Source organism: Channa argus, chromosome 7, assembly GCF_033026475.1.
Source record: "Channa argus isolate prfri chromosome 7, Channa argus male v1.0, whole genome shotgun sequence".
NCBI classification, from domain to species: Eukaryota; Metazoa; Chordata; class Actinopteri; order Anabantiformes; family Channidae; genus Channa; species Channa argus.
Window position 1 is genome coordinate 15,605,904 of NC_090203.1, and position 14,568 is coordinate 15,620,471.

General features: G+C 38.1%; 1 protein-coding gene across 3 annotated transcripts in view; it reads left to right on the forward strand.

Moving 5' to 3' along the window:
• col14a1a (collagen, type XIV, alpha 1a) overlaps positions 1 to 14,568 on the forward strand; it is a 119,592-nt gene that overhangs the window by 7,307 nt on the left and 97,717 nt on the right. For all 3 annotated transcript variants that reach the window (XM_067509043.1, XM_067509042.1, XM_067509044.1), the window contains exons 3-5: positions 3,625 to 3,741; positions 8,142 to 8,285; positions 10,065 to 10,160. In XM_067509043.1, coding sequence (XP_067365144.1) covers positions 3,625 to 3,741; positions 8,142 to 8,285; positions 10,065 to 10,160 — 357 coding nt within the window. The remainder of the gene's footprint in view (positions 1 to 3,624; positions 3,742 to 8,141; positions 8,286 to 10,064; positions 10,161 to 14,568) is intronic.

The following is a 14,568-nucleotide window of genomic DNA, read 5'->3' on the forward strand; positions in this document are numbered from 1 at the left end:
GTTTAAACCCCATGTTAGAAAGAAAAGATATGATGAGAGCAGCAAAGGAGATAAAACAGCAGAGATGTGGAAAGAAAAGAGCCATAGCGGATTTGGGTTAAGTGCTATCTCGGTGAGCAGAGTAGTTCTTGTACTGGTGAGACGCCGACCACATCAAACAAACGCATGCTGCAACGGTGAATAGGCACACGCACACATACACACACACACACGCACGTTCTTCATCTCCCACATGTACAGTCCTGTGGTGGCAGTGCAAGCCAGCAGTTGTCATCCATAAATCCAGAGTATTATTGAAACTACTGTTGCCTGAATTCTCACTGTGGAGTCAGAACTGAACTAAGCTGGAGAAAGGAGGAGGGAAACAAGGAATTAAAACAGAGTTGGAAACATGGCAAAAGAAGATGGCAGAAAAGAAGCAAAGAGGGAGAAATTGGGCTACAAATGAGGCAGAAGGGGAGACAATAGGACTGGCAAAGATTGAGAAAAGCCAGAAAATGCAAGGAAGATGGGAAACCCTTGAGACAGACCAGACCAAAAACCAGAGTTGAATGAAAGTTGAATTTGGGAGCAAATTTCGGAGGACTATTGAGCAAGGAAGAAGGGAAAAAAAGGAAAAGTGAGAGGAAAGCAGGAGGAAGAGCTGAAGAGATAGCAAGTGAGAGACGCAGTGTAAAAAGAAGCCAACACAGAGCAAGAGCCAAATTAGGGATGGGAGGGAGAATCTTGCAGAAGAACTTGAAACAGACACAAGGAACAAGGGGAGGGGATGGAGAGGGTAGATGAAGTGAAGTGCAGGATTGGACAAGTGAGCTTTTACTCATCTGTCAGGAATCCCTGCTAGCTTTCACCACTGCTAATCCTGGAAGAGTCGTCCCTTCCCAAACTGCGGTGTCAAGCTGTGCCCGTATAGCTCTAACCCAGATAAATCCAACTCACACTGAGCCGCCAGCTAAAAGACTTTTCTAGTCACACTGCCTACAGAGTCAGGAGATTACTCAGCTCCTACATCAAATTAGACCTTCTGAATAAAGGTTCCGCTGCACGAAGAGAGGACATGTAAAATATCATTTTGAAGGGATTTCAATAATTTTCTGGTGCTCGGAGTTTGCAATTCTTCTCATTGAGGCTTCAGTGACTCTGAATATTTACTGGAGCTAAATGTTGTTGCTGAACTGTAGTAGCCAAAGTCCTGCCAAACTGCTAGAGTTGGATTTACTACCTGGCAAGGAGCTTATGCAAGGAGCTGTTGGGGGCTCTCTGCTTTCACTGGTGTAAATCTTTTGGATAAATTAGTCTGGTTTGGGTGGTATACTGTTGCGCTTTACATGGTATAGGCATTTTATATGTAATGCATATTTCTGCACCAGCCAACCAAGGCTTCAACAGTATCTCACCTACGTAGTGTATCATGAGATACAGACAGTGGATATCTAATCGGTTTCACAAAAGCTTCTTGGCACATAGATTCAGAGAGAGTGAAACTTTGAGCTCTTGGATTTACCATTGGCTGTACAATGGTAAACAATAACAGACATGCTGGTTTGTGAAGGGTAATTTATATGAGACCCTGATGTTCTGTCAGCATCCACTACTACTGGTGCTATTATGTCCACATTCATTAATCACAGTCTCTGTCTCTGGAATTGCATCCAACTTATAGAACCTGTCAGGCATTCACATCATGAAAGACAGGCAGTAGTTGCCCTTTTCATTTTTACATACGCTTTTTATTACAATTCAGTGGGTGTATGTGTGTGTTCATTGACATGCAAAGCAAAGATTAAGGTATTCAAGGCAATTTTCTCCCGGCTATTAGCACCCTGTCTGCCAACACATTTCACCTACTATCAAGCACACACTAAATGATACAAGTGCAATGATATTGTACTGAGCTCTATCACAGGCTTAAATTATTCATGGATTCTTATTGTGTGTTGAAATTATACCGTTTCATTCTATACATTTTGATTATTTGATAGGATGTGGGGTGTGATTACTTTAGAAAAGCAAGCAAAATGAAGCACTGTAAAATGCTGTACTGTGTTTCTAAAAACCATCAAACAGCATCAGACGTTTGGCTGATGAAAAGTTCAGGAAGTTGTCCTTGTTTGACAGCTTGAGACTGCGTTCAGTTTTAAGAATTGGCCCTTTACCCAGCTCTGCGTCTGCTTTAACTCGTGAGGTAAAACCGTGACTAAAACTTTAAAGATGTTTGGAAGGAGAGTCCTGGATGAAATTAATTTTTGGAAAGAGATATTCAGAAACTTCTTACACTGATAATGGACATTAGTGAAAAAAGTAAAGGTATTTCACTTTTTTGGAGAACGGACCCAGAGTTGGCCATATTTCAAGAAATCTACATATATAATCACTCATGATGAATATGCAGAGATATCGCAACAATCATGATTGATTTTTCTTCTCATCAGTGAGTAAAAATCCTCCATAGTCCACCTTCATATCACCTGTTGTTTTCTTATGTGTCAACACCTTTTTGTGTCAGCAGTCACTAGTGTGACTGACAGATCATTGTCACATCAGGGGTGTTTTCATGTGCCCAAAATCCTTACAACCCAAACAAATCATTACGTAAGAATTGTGATCTATTTAAAACTTAAAAAAAAAACCTTTTTGTTTTTATTCTAGCAGACTAATAAAAGGAAAAAATATCAGTTTGGAAAATATTTACTCAGTGTCCTGACCCCGGTTATTTTAATGGTTTAACATGTCAAGAATTATTTTAGGAGCCATTAGTGTTTAGAATCTTTAAGAAAAACTAGGAAACTTTTATTGTCATCTGGGGTGAACTTGCAGTGCTTAATGATACTACATTCCGGTCTCTCTGTTCTTGCTTTCTGTGTTACTTCTTTCTCTGTCTTTGCCTGTGAATAAAAAAACAAAACTAAAAAATGAATCAAATCAAACAGTCAACAGTCAACAGTCTCTCCTGCTTTTCTTTGACGTCTCGATACTACAGATTTCACTGTTTCAGCTTATGGACCGCACACAAGCAATCATTCATAAGAGATTTGCTGCTTCTGTCAATGTTTTCAAACTTGCACATCTGTTTTCACTGACAATGGGCCTGAAAAATGCTGAAGATGCTGAACACCAATTACAGTATTTCCCCACAGTCAAATATACTGTACTGTAGATCAGAAATGTACACATACCTGCACACACACTGGCCAGGCACAAACATATGCGTTTTTTACTTCTGTGTTTTCCACACATTTCTTTCCATAGAAATATATATAAACGAGTTGGACTGGAAATAGTTTTACCTAAATATGTGCCATTTTAGTGCTTTTCTGAGCAAACTGAAGTTGAGCTGTATGCTACTGTATGCTGACATCCATGATGTTTGTCTCATTGTTACAGGAACATCAGAACTGAACCTCACTCAGCACTCTCTCTATCTTTCTCACCGTCCATTTAATTATTTCCTCTTTAAGCCAGATTTTCCATTTCTGGATTTACCACTGACTTGTTGTCATGTTAACACTAATTGTTTGTTGGCTGGGATCATTTTAATTAATATAATTTTCATTCATCAGCGTGTCGTTTTTTTCCCATAATTATCTAGCTTTACTGACGTAAATGTGGTTAATTGTTTTTCAGTTCCAGCTCCGAGGAGGCTGCGTTTCAAATCGCTGAGCTCAGGCAAACTCCTTGTTTCATGGAAGGAGCCGAAAGGAAACTTTGACAGCTATTTGTTCCTCTACAACAGTATACCAGGTAGGAGGATTTTTCTTTACTGACAAAATGGGACTTAACTTTAGAATTTTGGGAGGATGTATCCCATTATGACTTGTCTGTCAGAAGGGATTATGTAATTTTCTTCTTATCAGAGCTCCTTTGAAGGCATCACACTCGTGAGATTTTCAAAGTTTGTCCTGCACCTCTGCCAAGTTTGAGACAAAGGAGTGTTTTTGCTGCATATATGGAGCCTGTCAGCAGATTTGAAAATGGGACTGATAGATACATGGGACAGAAAAACCTATGCTGAATCAGGATGAAGTTAAGTCCAGGACAGCTGAATGACAGCAGTGGTGAAAGCAGTCACTCATTCAGCATTAAACTACATAATCACTGTATAGAGTTGTGGGCATGATGGACACCTGACATGCTCAATCTGTGAGGAGTCTATCATTGTACAGACACAGAGAAGGACCATGCCTCTTTCTGGGCATGCATACTGTTGTCAGTAATCAGTAATTACCACTGACGGCTCCTTCATCATGTTAACACAATGTACCTACCTTGATGGTCATACATCTTTTCTTACACCAGTTCCTTAACTATTGCTGCAGCGCAGTTCTGTGTTACTGTAATGCTCTGCTGACCACTGCAGACCATGCTTTTGCAACTGCTGTAAAAATGAATAAGTGGGACTGAATAAGCACTCTGTAACATAAAACTTGTTTCTTGCAAAGCAGCCTTCAAGAAGCGCCTTGTCTGACAATTTCTCGCTGCCTCCGACAGCTGAAAGAGAACAAAAACTTATGAAATTTATGGCCACTTCCTCTGAGGGAGGATAGCAGCACTATTTCACTGGCATTCAGCAAACCTAGTAAGGAAATTGGCTTACAGTGTCCGTACTGCAGCATATCTGTACACAACTTGGTTAATAAAGCTTTCTTAGGATGATGAAAACCTGTCCTGATTTTCAATCTGTTCTGCTTCCCAGTTTGTCTGAGTCACATGAGGTGAACGGCAGGCACAGTAAGGCGTGTGAACTCTGGCTAAAGCCTTTTTGTTGAGAAATAAAACACCATTTTAGATCACAAAAGGGCTGTCAGAGTGGCAGCTAACCTTTTGGTTCGACATGATATCCTTTCCCCCTCAGAGTTTTTGTAGAAAGAAGCAACTAAAGTGCAACTGAAAAGGGATTCAAGGCTGAAGCAGATGGATATATTTTGCCAAACATGAAATGACTGGCTTTTTTGTTGCTCCTATTTTCGAGTAACCCTGTCATTTCACATTATCAGGTTGCAGAAAAGTAGCCAATGTCTTATTGCACCAAAGCTTGTTTAACTTCACTATGTTTCTCTCTCCAGTGACTTAATTCTTTTTATGACATGCGTGAATTAAAGTAAAAAAGCACTTTTTGGAAGCCTGGTCAGTGGCCTGCCAGCAATTAGTGTGGGTTGTCCGTCCATATTTGTGTCTTAGTCATTAGTGCCAGATGTCTATATACACTCTCTTAAATCTTAGCACAGAATAAACTTTATACAGTTTTACTTTGTGCAACTGCAACATATTGTAATATTAGTGCTTCAACCAGTTAGAGGTATAGCTTGTGTCTGCATTTCAAATGTTAGAAGGTACAAGAAGTTGTGTTGAAGCCAACTGTATACAAGTTTGTCCACCAAAATAAATCTAAAAAAATCTAAATAACCTTTTTACAGACATTTTGAATTGTGTTATCAAGATTTTGTTGGCCTTGTGAATTTGTATGTCACATATAAACATCAGTAAACATTAGAATGAGGTGTTGCCATTAAGCTTGGGCTCATTAAGTGTTTGTTAGTGCTTTTAATTAACTGTCAATTTTAGATAAGTGCTTCTTTTAGGCCGTTTGAACAAACATAAACACGTAAATATCGCCAGTGCTGGGACTTCTGAAAGCAAACAAAGCAGCCCTTCTTCTAAGGGCTCCAGCATGTTATAGGTGTTTGAGCAGTGTGCTCCAAAAAGCATGTATCTTAGGAGTGAAACATGTATTCTTGTTCAGGACTGTCTCATGTACTGCAGCAGAGACACTTCTGGAAGGCCCCAGAGAAATGCACCAAGTAGTGACAGTGCCATGGTTTTTAAGCATAAACTGTTGTCCATAAAGTTGGAATAATTGTTTTCAGACAAGTTCCTCTTTTTTGCAAAGGTTAATTGTGGTTTAATTTTCACTGTGATATGTTTGGAAGAGATGGATCAATAAAGTTTTGAGAAGATATAAACTTTATTTATCAAAAATAAATGACCTTGTCACAATAATAATAAGGTAAAAAATATTTTATTCCAACTTTATGGGCAACACTGTAGTTGGGACAGCAAAACTCTGAAGTCTGCCTCTGAAAAGAGAAAAGTAAAGACAACAGGAAAGACTGAGATCTGAGATGTTTTCCATAAGACAAAAAGCTAAATCTTGGACCCACTGTCATGAGGTAGACAACATTTTATTCTTAAAGTTCCTCTCTGTGTATATGGCTGCATTTTTTGTGTTACTGATGCAACTCTAGTAAAATCAAATTTGTGACTGTAGTCTTTGTCTAATTTTGACTCGTGGCATTTTTACACTGTGTTTTTGCTGCTGATTTAAATAAATTATATTGGCCACTGTGATGAAAATGAAACATGCTTATTTGTGCATTCTGGTGATTTTACAAAGCCTTTTTGCTTTTGTCATGCAGAATATTGTAAAATAACATCCAACTTTTTTATTTATTGTTTAAAAATGATTCTTAAAAGACAGAAAGGTTTTGAAGTTGTCATTTTAAAATCTATTTTCTTAAACATAGCGTGGAGAGATTATGATTTTTAATTAAGTTTCCGCAATTAAGTCATCACACATGCAAGCAGTTTTCTGTTTGACATCATGAAAACAAAAATCTGATTAATGTCGTTTAACCCTTGGTCCTTGGTCAGAAAAAGGCTAGTTTGTGAGATTTCAATCCACATTAAATGAATAGTTAGACATTAGGGAAATATATGGAGTCAAGCCAGGAGTTGATTATCTTAGATAACCATAAGCACAACACTTACAATACATGTACAATCTATACCTTACCTCACTAAATAACAGGGAGGTACTGTTTTGTCTGATCTGCAACTATAAATTTAAAGCTATGATATGTAGCATCACAGAGAGCCACTTGCTTTAGCAATTTATTAAACTGAAATATAGTATAACATTTTAATTATCTAGCTTCTAAGGGGCTGAGCGTTTCCAGTGTTTCCATGTTTTTATGCTAAGCTGAGCTGCAAGAATGTGAGATTTCATTGAACTTTTGTTCACTGAGCAAATCCTTTTTGTTACGTATTTTTAAAGACTTTAAGTATTCAACTTCAGGTGTTAATTAATTATGAATCAATAATAAAGTTAATTCCATTAAAAAACAGAGAGATGTGTAAAAGTAAAATATAAAATTCCTATAAATCTGAGGCAAGTGCTCATAACACTTATCATAGGGACTCAGTTAATGCCAGATCTTTGATTTATTACTTTAGTGCTAGAACTGATCATGCAATCACCTCACCCGACCTGCTGCCGCCTTCAGTAGGATTTATCCACTTGTCCTAAAAGCGTTGTTAGTCATCACCCTGCAGGGACAGGAGACAGAAGAGCTGAGGAAGCACACACAGACACACACTTCTTATTGATTGCCTCATTGATTGCAGGGTCAAAATTAAAATAGGGTCATAATGTGACCTGTTGTCCTGATGGGGATTAACTGCTGAGGAGAGGACCCGAGCACGCTCTCTATTTTCTTTGCATCAGTTGACACTTTTTAGGGGCAAAACTGTCTTTCCTAAACTCAAAACTCAAACGTTTACTCTTTCTTTAAGTTTCAACCACTACTACTAAAATTCAACAACAAAACAGAATACACTTAGGAACATCAACAACAAGCTGTATTCTTTGATTATAGTAAATGCTCTGCATTTATATAGTGCTTTCCTACCTTTCCAGACTCATTCAGCAATTTACACACACTGATGCGGTAGAGCTGCCATGCAAGGCGCTAGCTCAAGAATACTTTAACATATGTACTAGAGGAACAACAAATCAAAGAACCCTGCAATTGGTGGTCAACTACTCTACCTCCTAACCACAGCCCCAATTATCTGCCATTTCACACAAGTATAAAAACATGCATACACACAAACAAATGGACTATACAATTATATATTTTGAACATAGTGTTCAAATGTTCATCTTGAACATAGGTTTGCTTCTGAATAGAGATTATTAATGAGTGCCTGTCAAATTAACTTTACATTGGCTCGGCCATGAGAATACTAATATTTTGTTTCCATGCAACTGAATATAGCAACGAGAAATTAAAACACTGTAACAAAATATCCACAAGTCTAACTTCCACCCCTCTGTCTCTTGTTCTTCTCTCTCTCTTTGTCAGGTGGTCAGCAGAAGGAGATCATAGTTTCTAAATCTGACACTAAAGTGTTGATAACAGACTACAACCCCTCAAAAGACTACACTGTCAGTGTCATCGCTGTCACTGGCAGCGAGCAGAGCAGACCACTTCAAGGCAGATATAAAGGTGCTTTCATCTATTTTACTTTTTGCTTTTGTTCTATTCTACTGTGTGTCCTCTTTTCCTCTCCGTTTCTCCCATTTTATCTCTTTCATCTCTTGTTTCTACTGTTCTCCTCTGGCCTCACCTTCTTTGTCCTCTCCTATTCCTTCCTCTCCTCTGCTCACTTCCCTCTGCAATTCGATGCTCGATTTGTTCTGGTCTTCTACTTTATTTTCTGCCTTATTTCTCTCAGCTCTTCCCATATTGTCAGTTTTATACTGTAATGTACAATACGTGTATGTACTGTGACAATTAAACATATACCTAGCTTGATGATTTTAGTGTTTTTAAGTTACTGAAATTAGCCAGTGTTTGCCTTGGTTACAGCTTTCTACACTGTTGGTACAATCTCACATATCTTCATGATGTTGCAACCTGGATTAAATTCATTATTAAATAATTTAAAATGATTTTAAAAGTTATTTTAAAGGTTTGCTTGTTGTTTACAGCAAATAGGCCTATTTGACTAATGTTGTAATCCACATTATGCCAAGAACTACTCATCTAAGTAAAGACACACAACAGCACCTTATCCCGTCTAGACATGAATCTGGAAAATCTGGAAAATCTCAAGAGCTTTGAAAGTTTCTTTAAGTAAAGTAGAAAAACCATCAACCGCTATGATGAAACAGACTCTCATGAAGACTGCCAAAGGTGAGGAAGCCCAGGGGGGTTGCCTCTGCTGCAGAGAATAAGTTCATTAGAGTTTTCAGCCTTAGAAACCCTGAGAAACCTGAGAAATGTATTAATGGCACTCCAGAGTTCAAACAAGAGACTCATCTCAACATCAGCTTTGTAGAGAAGAAGATGTAAACTGACCTTCGTGGCTGAGTTGCTGCAATGAAACTACAACTGAAGGAAACCAAAAGGAGGAAGAGAATTGATGCAGAAAAAAATTTAGGAAATCAATTTTTTTGCTTTATGATTCTAGCCTTTGTATCACTGTAAAAGGATAGAAAAGGTGCAGAGAGAAGGTGAATGGACATATTTAAATTTGTTTTTTGCACTGGGAAGCACGAAGGAGGAGGTGTTATGATGTGAGGGAGGATTTGGTGGTGACACTATTGGCCAGTTAATCAAACTTTAAGGTACACTTAATCAGCATGGCAACCACAACAGTCTGCAGCTGCACACCATCCCATCTGGTTTGTGGTTACTGAGGTTGTAGTTTGTTTTTCATCATCAGAACATTGACTCAAAACACACCTCCGAGCTATGCGAGATCTGTGTGACCAAAAAAAGAGATTAATTGACTGCTGCCTCAGATGATCTGGCCTCCACAATCACCGACGTAACCAAGCAACAAGTTTGGGATGAGTTGGACCACACAGCTATGCACAAAAAGCCAACAAGTTCTCAGCAAATGTGGAAACTCCTTCAAGACAGTTGGAAAAGCATTCTGGGTGACTACCTGATGAATTTGAGAGAAAAACCAACAGTGTGCAAAACTGTACAAGCTGCAAAGCAAACAAAAGTAGATTGAACAGTAGATTGAAATTGTTTGTTTACACTTTTTGCTTACAACACAATTCTATATGTGTTCTTCGTGGTTTTAGTACCTTTTGCATTAATTTGCAATGTGGAAAAGGTTAGGTTGAACAGCTGTGTCCAAACTTTTTACTGGTTATGTGATTTCTTTAACAGCATATGTAGACTGAGATAGAGAGGAGGCTTCCTAAAATTACTCTATTTTATTCTGTGGCATTCCACTGACTTGTGATTGATCTGTTTCATGTGCTGCAGCTGAAAGAGGAGAGAGTGATGGAGTAGACAAGACGGAGCCCCAGACGCTGACTGATTCAGTTGTACCTCCAGAGGATGCCAACGAGATCTCTGGAGGTAGGACAAATGCACATAAACACTGTTTCCAGGAATGGAGCCCATACTAAAACCCTGCGCTCCCATAACCATATAAATAAAGTTAATTTCACTGAGTAGGACTTCACTTAAAGAGTCCCCCAGCCAGTTGCCATAGCGATGTTCTGAGGTAGGAAAAGCAGATGTTGGTGCTGTCTTTAACACCAACTTGGGGAAGAGAGCCAAAAATAACAGCCGGGTGTCTATCCATTTCCATTTGGATCTGATTGTGAAGTGTTTTTCCTCCTTGCACAGTTTGTTGACAGCAATCTACTTTCTGAAGCAGTACGCAGCCTGGTGCTTTAGTTACCCACCTAGTGAGAGCAAAGATATCAGAACCATCTACTGTAGAGTTCACTAGTGAATCACCCACTTGTTCTTTGTGGAAGTGATTATAGATGACCCCAACAAGACCATCTGACATTCTGTGTTTGCCAACCAATGCTCTTTCATTTGGCAGCATTGATGTCGTCATATTTACATAAATGTGTAACATGTCTGTTCTGTGAAATGTGAGAGAAGAATAACATGCATTCAATTGCTTTACTGAGAGTGCGCTTACCTAAAAACTGTCCTCAAGCCGTTGATTTCTTTAACATAACCCTGAGTTCAACAGGGAATCTGTGGCTGTGGAATAGCAGAATTTTGAGTAGTGTGTGTGTGTGTGTGTGTGTGTGTATGTCTGTGTGTGTTTCCAAGAGACAAAAATATCGCCGATAATTTGCGGATTGCAACATGAACAGCTTGTGGCCAAATTTGGGACACACTAACTGCTCGTAATCTGTGAATGTGATTGTTTTTATAAGGTTTAAAAGTCAAAAAAGTGCAATTTTTACTATAGATTTTTAGCCTAAAGTGCAAACAAAGAGAAAATCTCATTATTTGGTGGAAGTACAGTTGCTTTAGGCTGGTTTATTCCATTATGATCATTTATAATAGGACACATAGGACAAAAAATTCAAGAAATTGTGGTTTAAATATGTACAGCCTCCATTGAAATGCATATTACCTGTCATTATTTTTATAGACTATAACCCTTATATATTATTTGCACAATATAATTTTACTCTGTAATGCTGCAGTATATGTGCACTTCATTTTTGCTGATGGAGCAAGAGAAGGACACACTTACACACCCTATGGGAGAGATAGAAAGAGCACTACGGAGCAATTAACCGTGTTATGAAGCTTATTTATCGACAGTTTGCATCTGTGAATACATAATAAACTGCCTCCTAGGTGAGGATGACAACACTCTCATAGTAAATCAAAGCAAATTTTATATTGAGCAAAGTTTCTGGTAACATTTAGAGTGCCCTTATCACAATGATGGTTTGAAGTCAAGCATACAAACCTCTTGTGCCTTTTCAGTCATTAAAGTCTTTTCTGTGGTTAGTAAATTTTGTTCTATTATTTTAAGCTCACATTTGTAGAATGTATATATTTTTGGTAAAACAATGTGCCAATACTGTATGTGTAAATTTCAGCAGAGAGCAATAAGCATGAATTTACCGTCCATGCACGATGCCATCTTTGCTAAAGCAGGAAAACAGGAGCTGAAACCAAAAGTGCACTAAAACAGTGAATAATAAATGCAAAAAGTTTTACCAGATTTCACTGACTGAGGTTGTTGGCCATTGTTAACATAAGGTGTTGCACAACTGTAGGGTGACTTTATTTATTTGTTTATTTTTCAAAAACCAAATGTAGTTTTTTAAACATTTGAGAACATGAGTTAAAGCAGAACTAAGAACTATTGTTTTAGTAAGTCACAGCTGTGTCTCTGGTCCAACACATCTGGTTAGAAAATTACCAACGATCTTTTGTGCGAGCTCACAGAGTAAACCCGCCTGCAGTCTACTTGATCACAAAGTACAAACTTAACCTACAATTGAACCCAGACTGAAATAAGAACTTTATAAAAATAAAAAACAAATAATGACATAATGCTCTGATGGCTCACTCTCTCATGCACACACACAGTAGAATATCATTTTCTTTCTCTTTGTTTCTGTCTTGCACTCTTCCTCCTCTCCTTCCTGTCAGGTAGATTTATAAAGCTGGTTTTCCTTGAGTCGCCTGTTATCAGAACCACTCACTATTCAGCGCAGCAGAGGTGACCTTGATTGGTGTTCTACCTTGTACCTGTTGGGGATTATAATATTGTCCTGCTGTGCTTCAGTAGAATTTGTGAATACGCTGTGCATGTGTGTGTGAGTGTGTGTATGTGTGCAGCTTTGTGTACTGTTGTGAAGATGATAATATCTCACTATGGATCAATGGAAGGTGCTCTTTTATTTTTTATGACTTTGTGTGTATTTGTGCTGTACAGTGATAATATCAATGCCCACAGTGCTCCAAATAAATGCTGTACAGTGTTGTAAGTCTCCCTCTGTGTTTGTGTGTCTTAGCAATGCTTACCCAGTCTATTACCGTTTTGTTCCCGAGTATAATCAGTTCACTTTCATGTCAGGGTGGGTTGTTTACAAAATCTTTCATGAACAGCTGGCTCATACTCTCCTCTTTTCTCTGATGTGTATGTGTGTGTGTCAAACTTCATCCATAAAGTATTTGGAGAGAAATTACTCTTTTCTTCACTCCTATGCAGTTTTATTATAATGACAATTTAGTTTGGATATATTATGAATAAAATCTGATATGAAAATGTGTAATAGTGTGAATTCCATGCATGAAATACATTCTCCAACACTGAACTGCTCATCCTCACATAGCCAAGGTCAACAAATGCAGAACGTTTTGGTTTGTTATGTCTTCCTGCTGAATCTAAAGCATCCTGGCTTGTGTGTGTTTGTGTTTATGGGTGTTTGTGAAGGTGGATTGGTTCCATGCATTTTGAAGTAGAGGAGAGAGGCCCATTAGTTAAAAGAGGTGTCATGAAACTTCCTCCACTGTCAGTAAAATAACAACCCAAGCCACCCACAGACACTGAACAAATTACTTGACCGTATCCTGCAGAGTATATGCAAAAAGTACTCTGTAGTAAACACAGACCGTCCTTTCCAGAAGCTTTGAATGAAACCAATTTTCTGTCTCCTCTTGGAGTGTCATTGACTGACCCTGAGGAAAAAGGACATGTTTTAAGGGGGTATTTTTCCTTGGTTTGTCGGTTGGGTTCAGTCCAAGTCTCCCACGTCGATGCCAGTCGTTTGCAGGTGTGTACCCTTAAAAGTCGATAATTTGAATCACAGGGTCAGGGGCTCCTGAGTCAGATCTCAGTTTGGCGAGAGGACTGAAGCATTTTTACAGCCTCTAAATCAATCAGTGACCCAAGCACCGGATTCAGCTGCTCACTGCTGGAAGATATGAAGAGAATTCTTTTTCTCCTTGAATATAACTTTCTTAGCTTAAGTTTTTTTTTTTTTCTTTTGCTGTGTCATTGTCTGCAGATACTAAAGTGATTTAAAAACTTAAACTGGAGTGAAAGATACGTAGGAGTAATACTCATGTTATAGAAGGGTAAAACACATTTATACCTGAAAGAGCTCAGCTTTACTGTAATACAATGATGATGTCTGTATAGTTAGCACATTTACTGCTGAATCAGATTGTTAGTCAGACTGAGCCTTAGTCATTTGCTGCTGTTATATTAGGTGATATATCATTCTGTCCAATCAGTGAGGTTATTTCTCGTGTACTCTTTGTTGATGAATAACATCAGAGAAGTATAATTGCTGTGAAACATAATCACCTTATCCTTATCCCCCGCTAAGCAAGTCCAGTAATTACTATAAATACATAGGACACCTACTATATTTCTATTTACAAGTGATGATTAAAGCGTAAATACAGTAACATGTGGAGCCTCCTTTACACTGCACAAAGGGAAGAATTTTTTCTCTGAAGCTGAAGAGAGGAACACATTAGGTGAGACAAAGGCAGATGAATCATTTTCCCTTGTGAACATGCATTGTGTGTTTGAATCATTCATGCTTTTTTATAATATTAACTCTAGTCTATTACTTTTTTGTGAATTATGCCCCACTTATAAGACATTTTTTTGACAACCACAATTCATCCATGGGTCTTATTTTTCCTCCATCCATTTCCAATAAAAACAAGAAAACTGTTAATTCAGTTTTATCTTAGATATATTCATTTTACCAAAAAAATCTTGAAATTCTAGACATTGTTGTAATTCCTATTTTAGGACATATTTAAACTGGATTTAAAAAAGGCAGCAACAACAAAAACAGGGCCTCATATCTGCAAGATTATGTAAAACAAGGATATAAATGAATGACAACATTTTCAGCTATTTGCCAGGTGGAGTGACAGCAAAGTTTGTCACGTATTCACTTTCCACTTGTTTTTCTCTTTTATCTGTGCCAACAACAGACAATTTCTGGGCTCCTCAATCAACTGGCTGCAA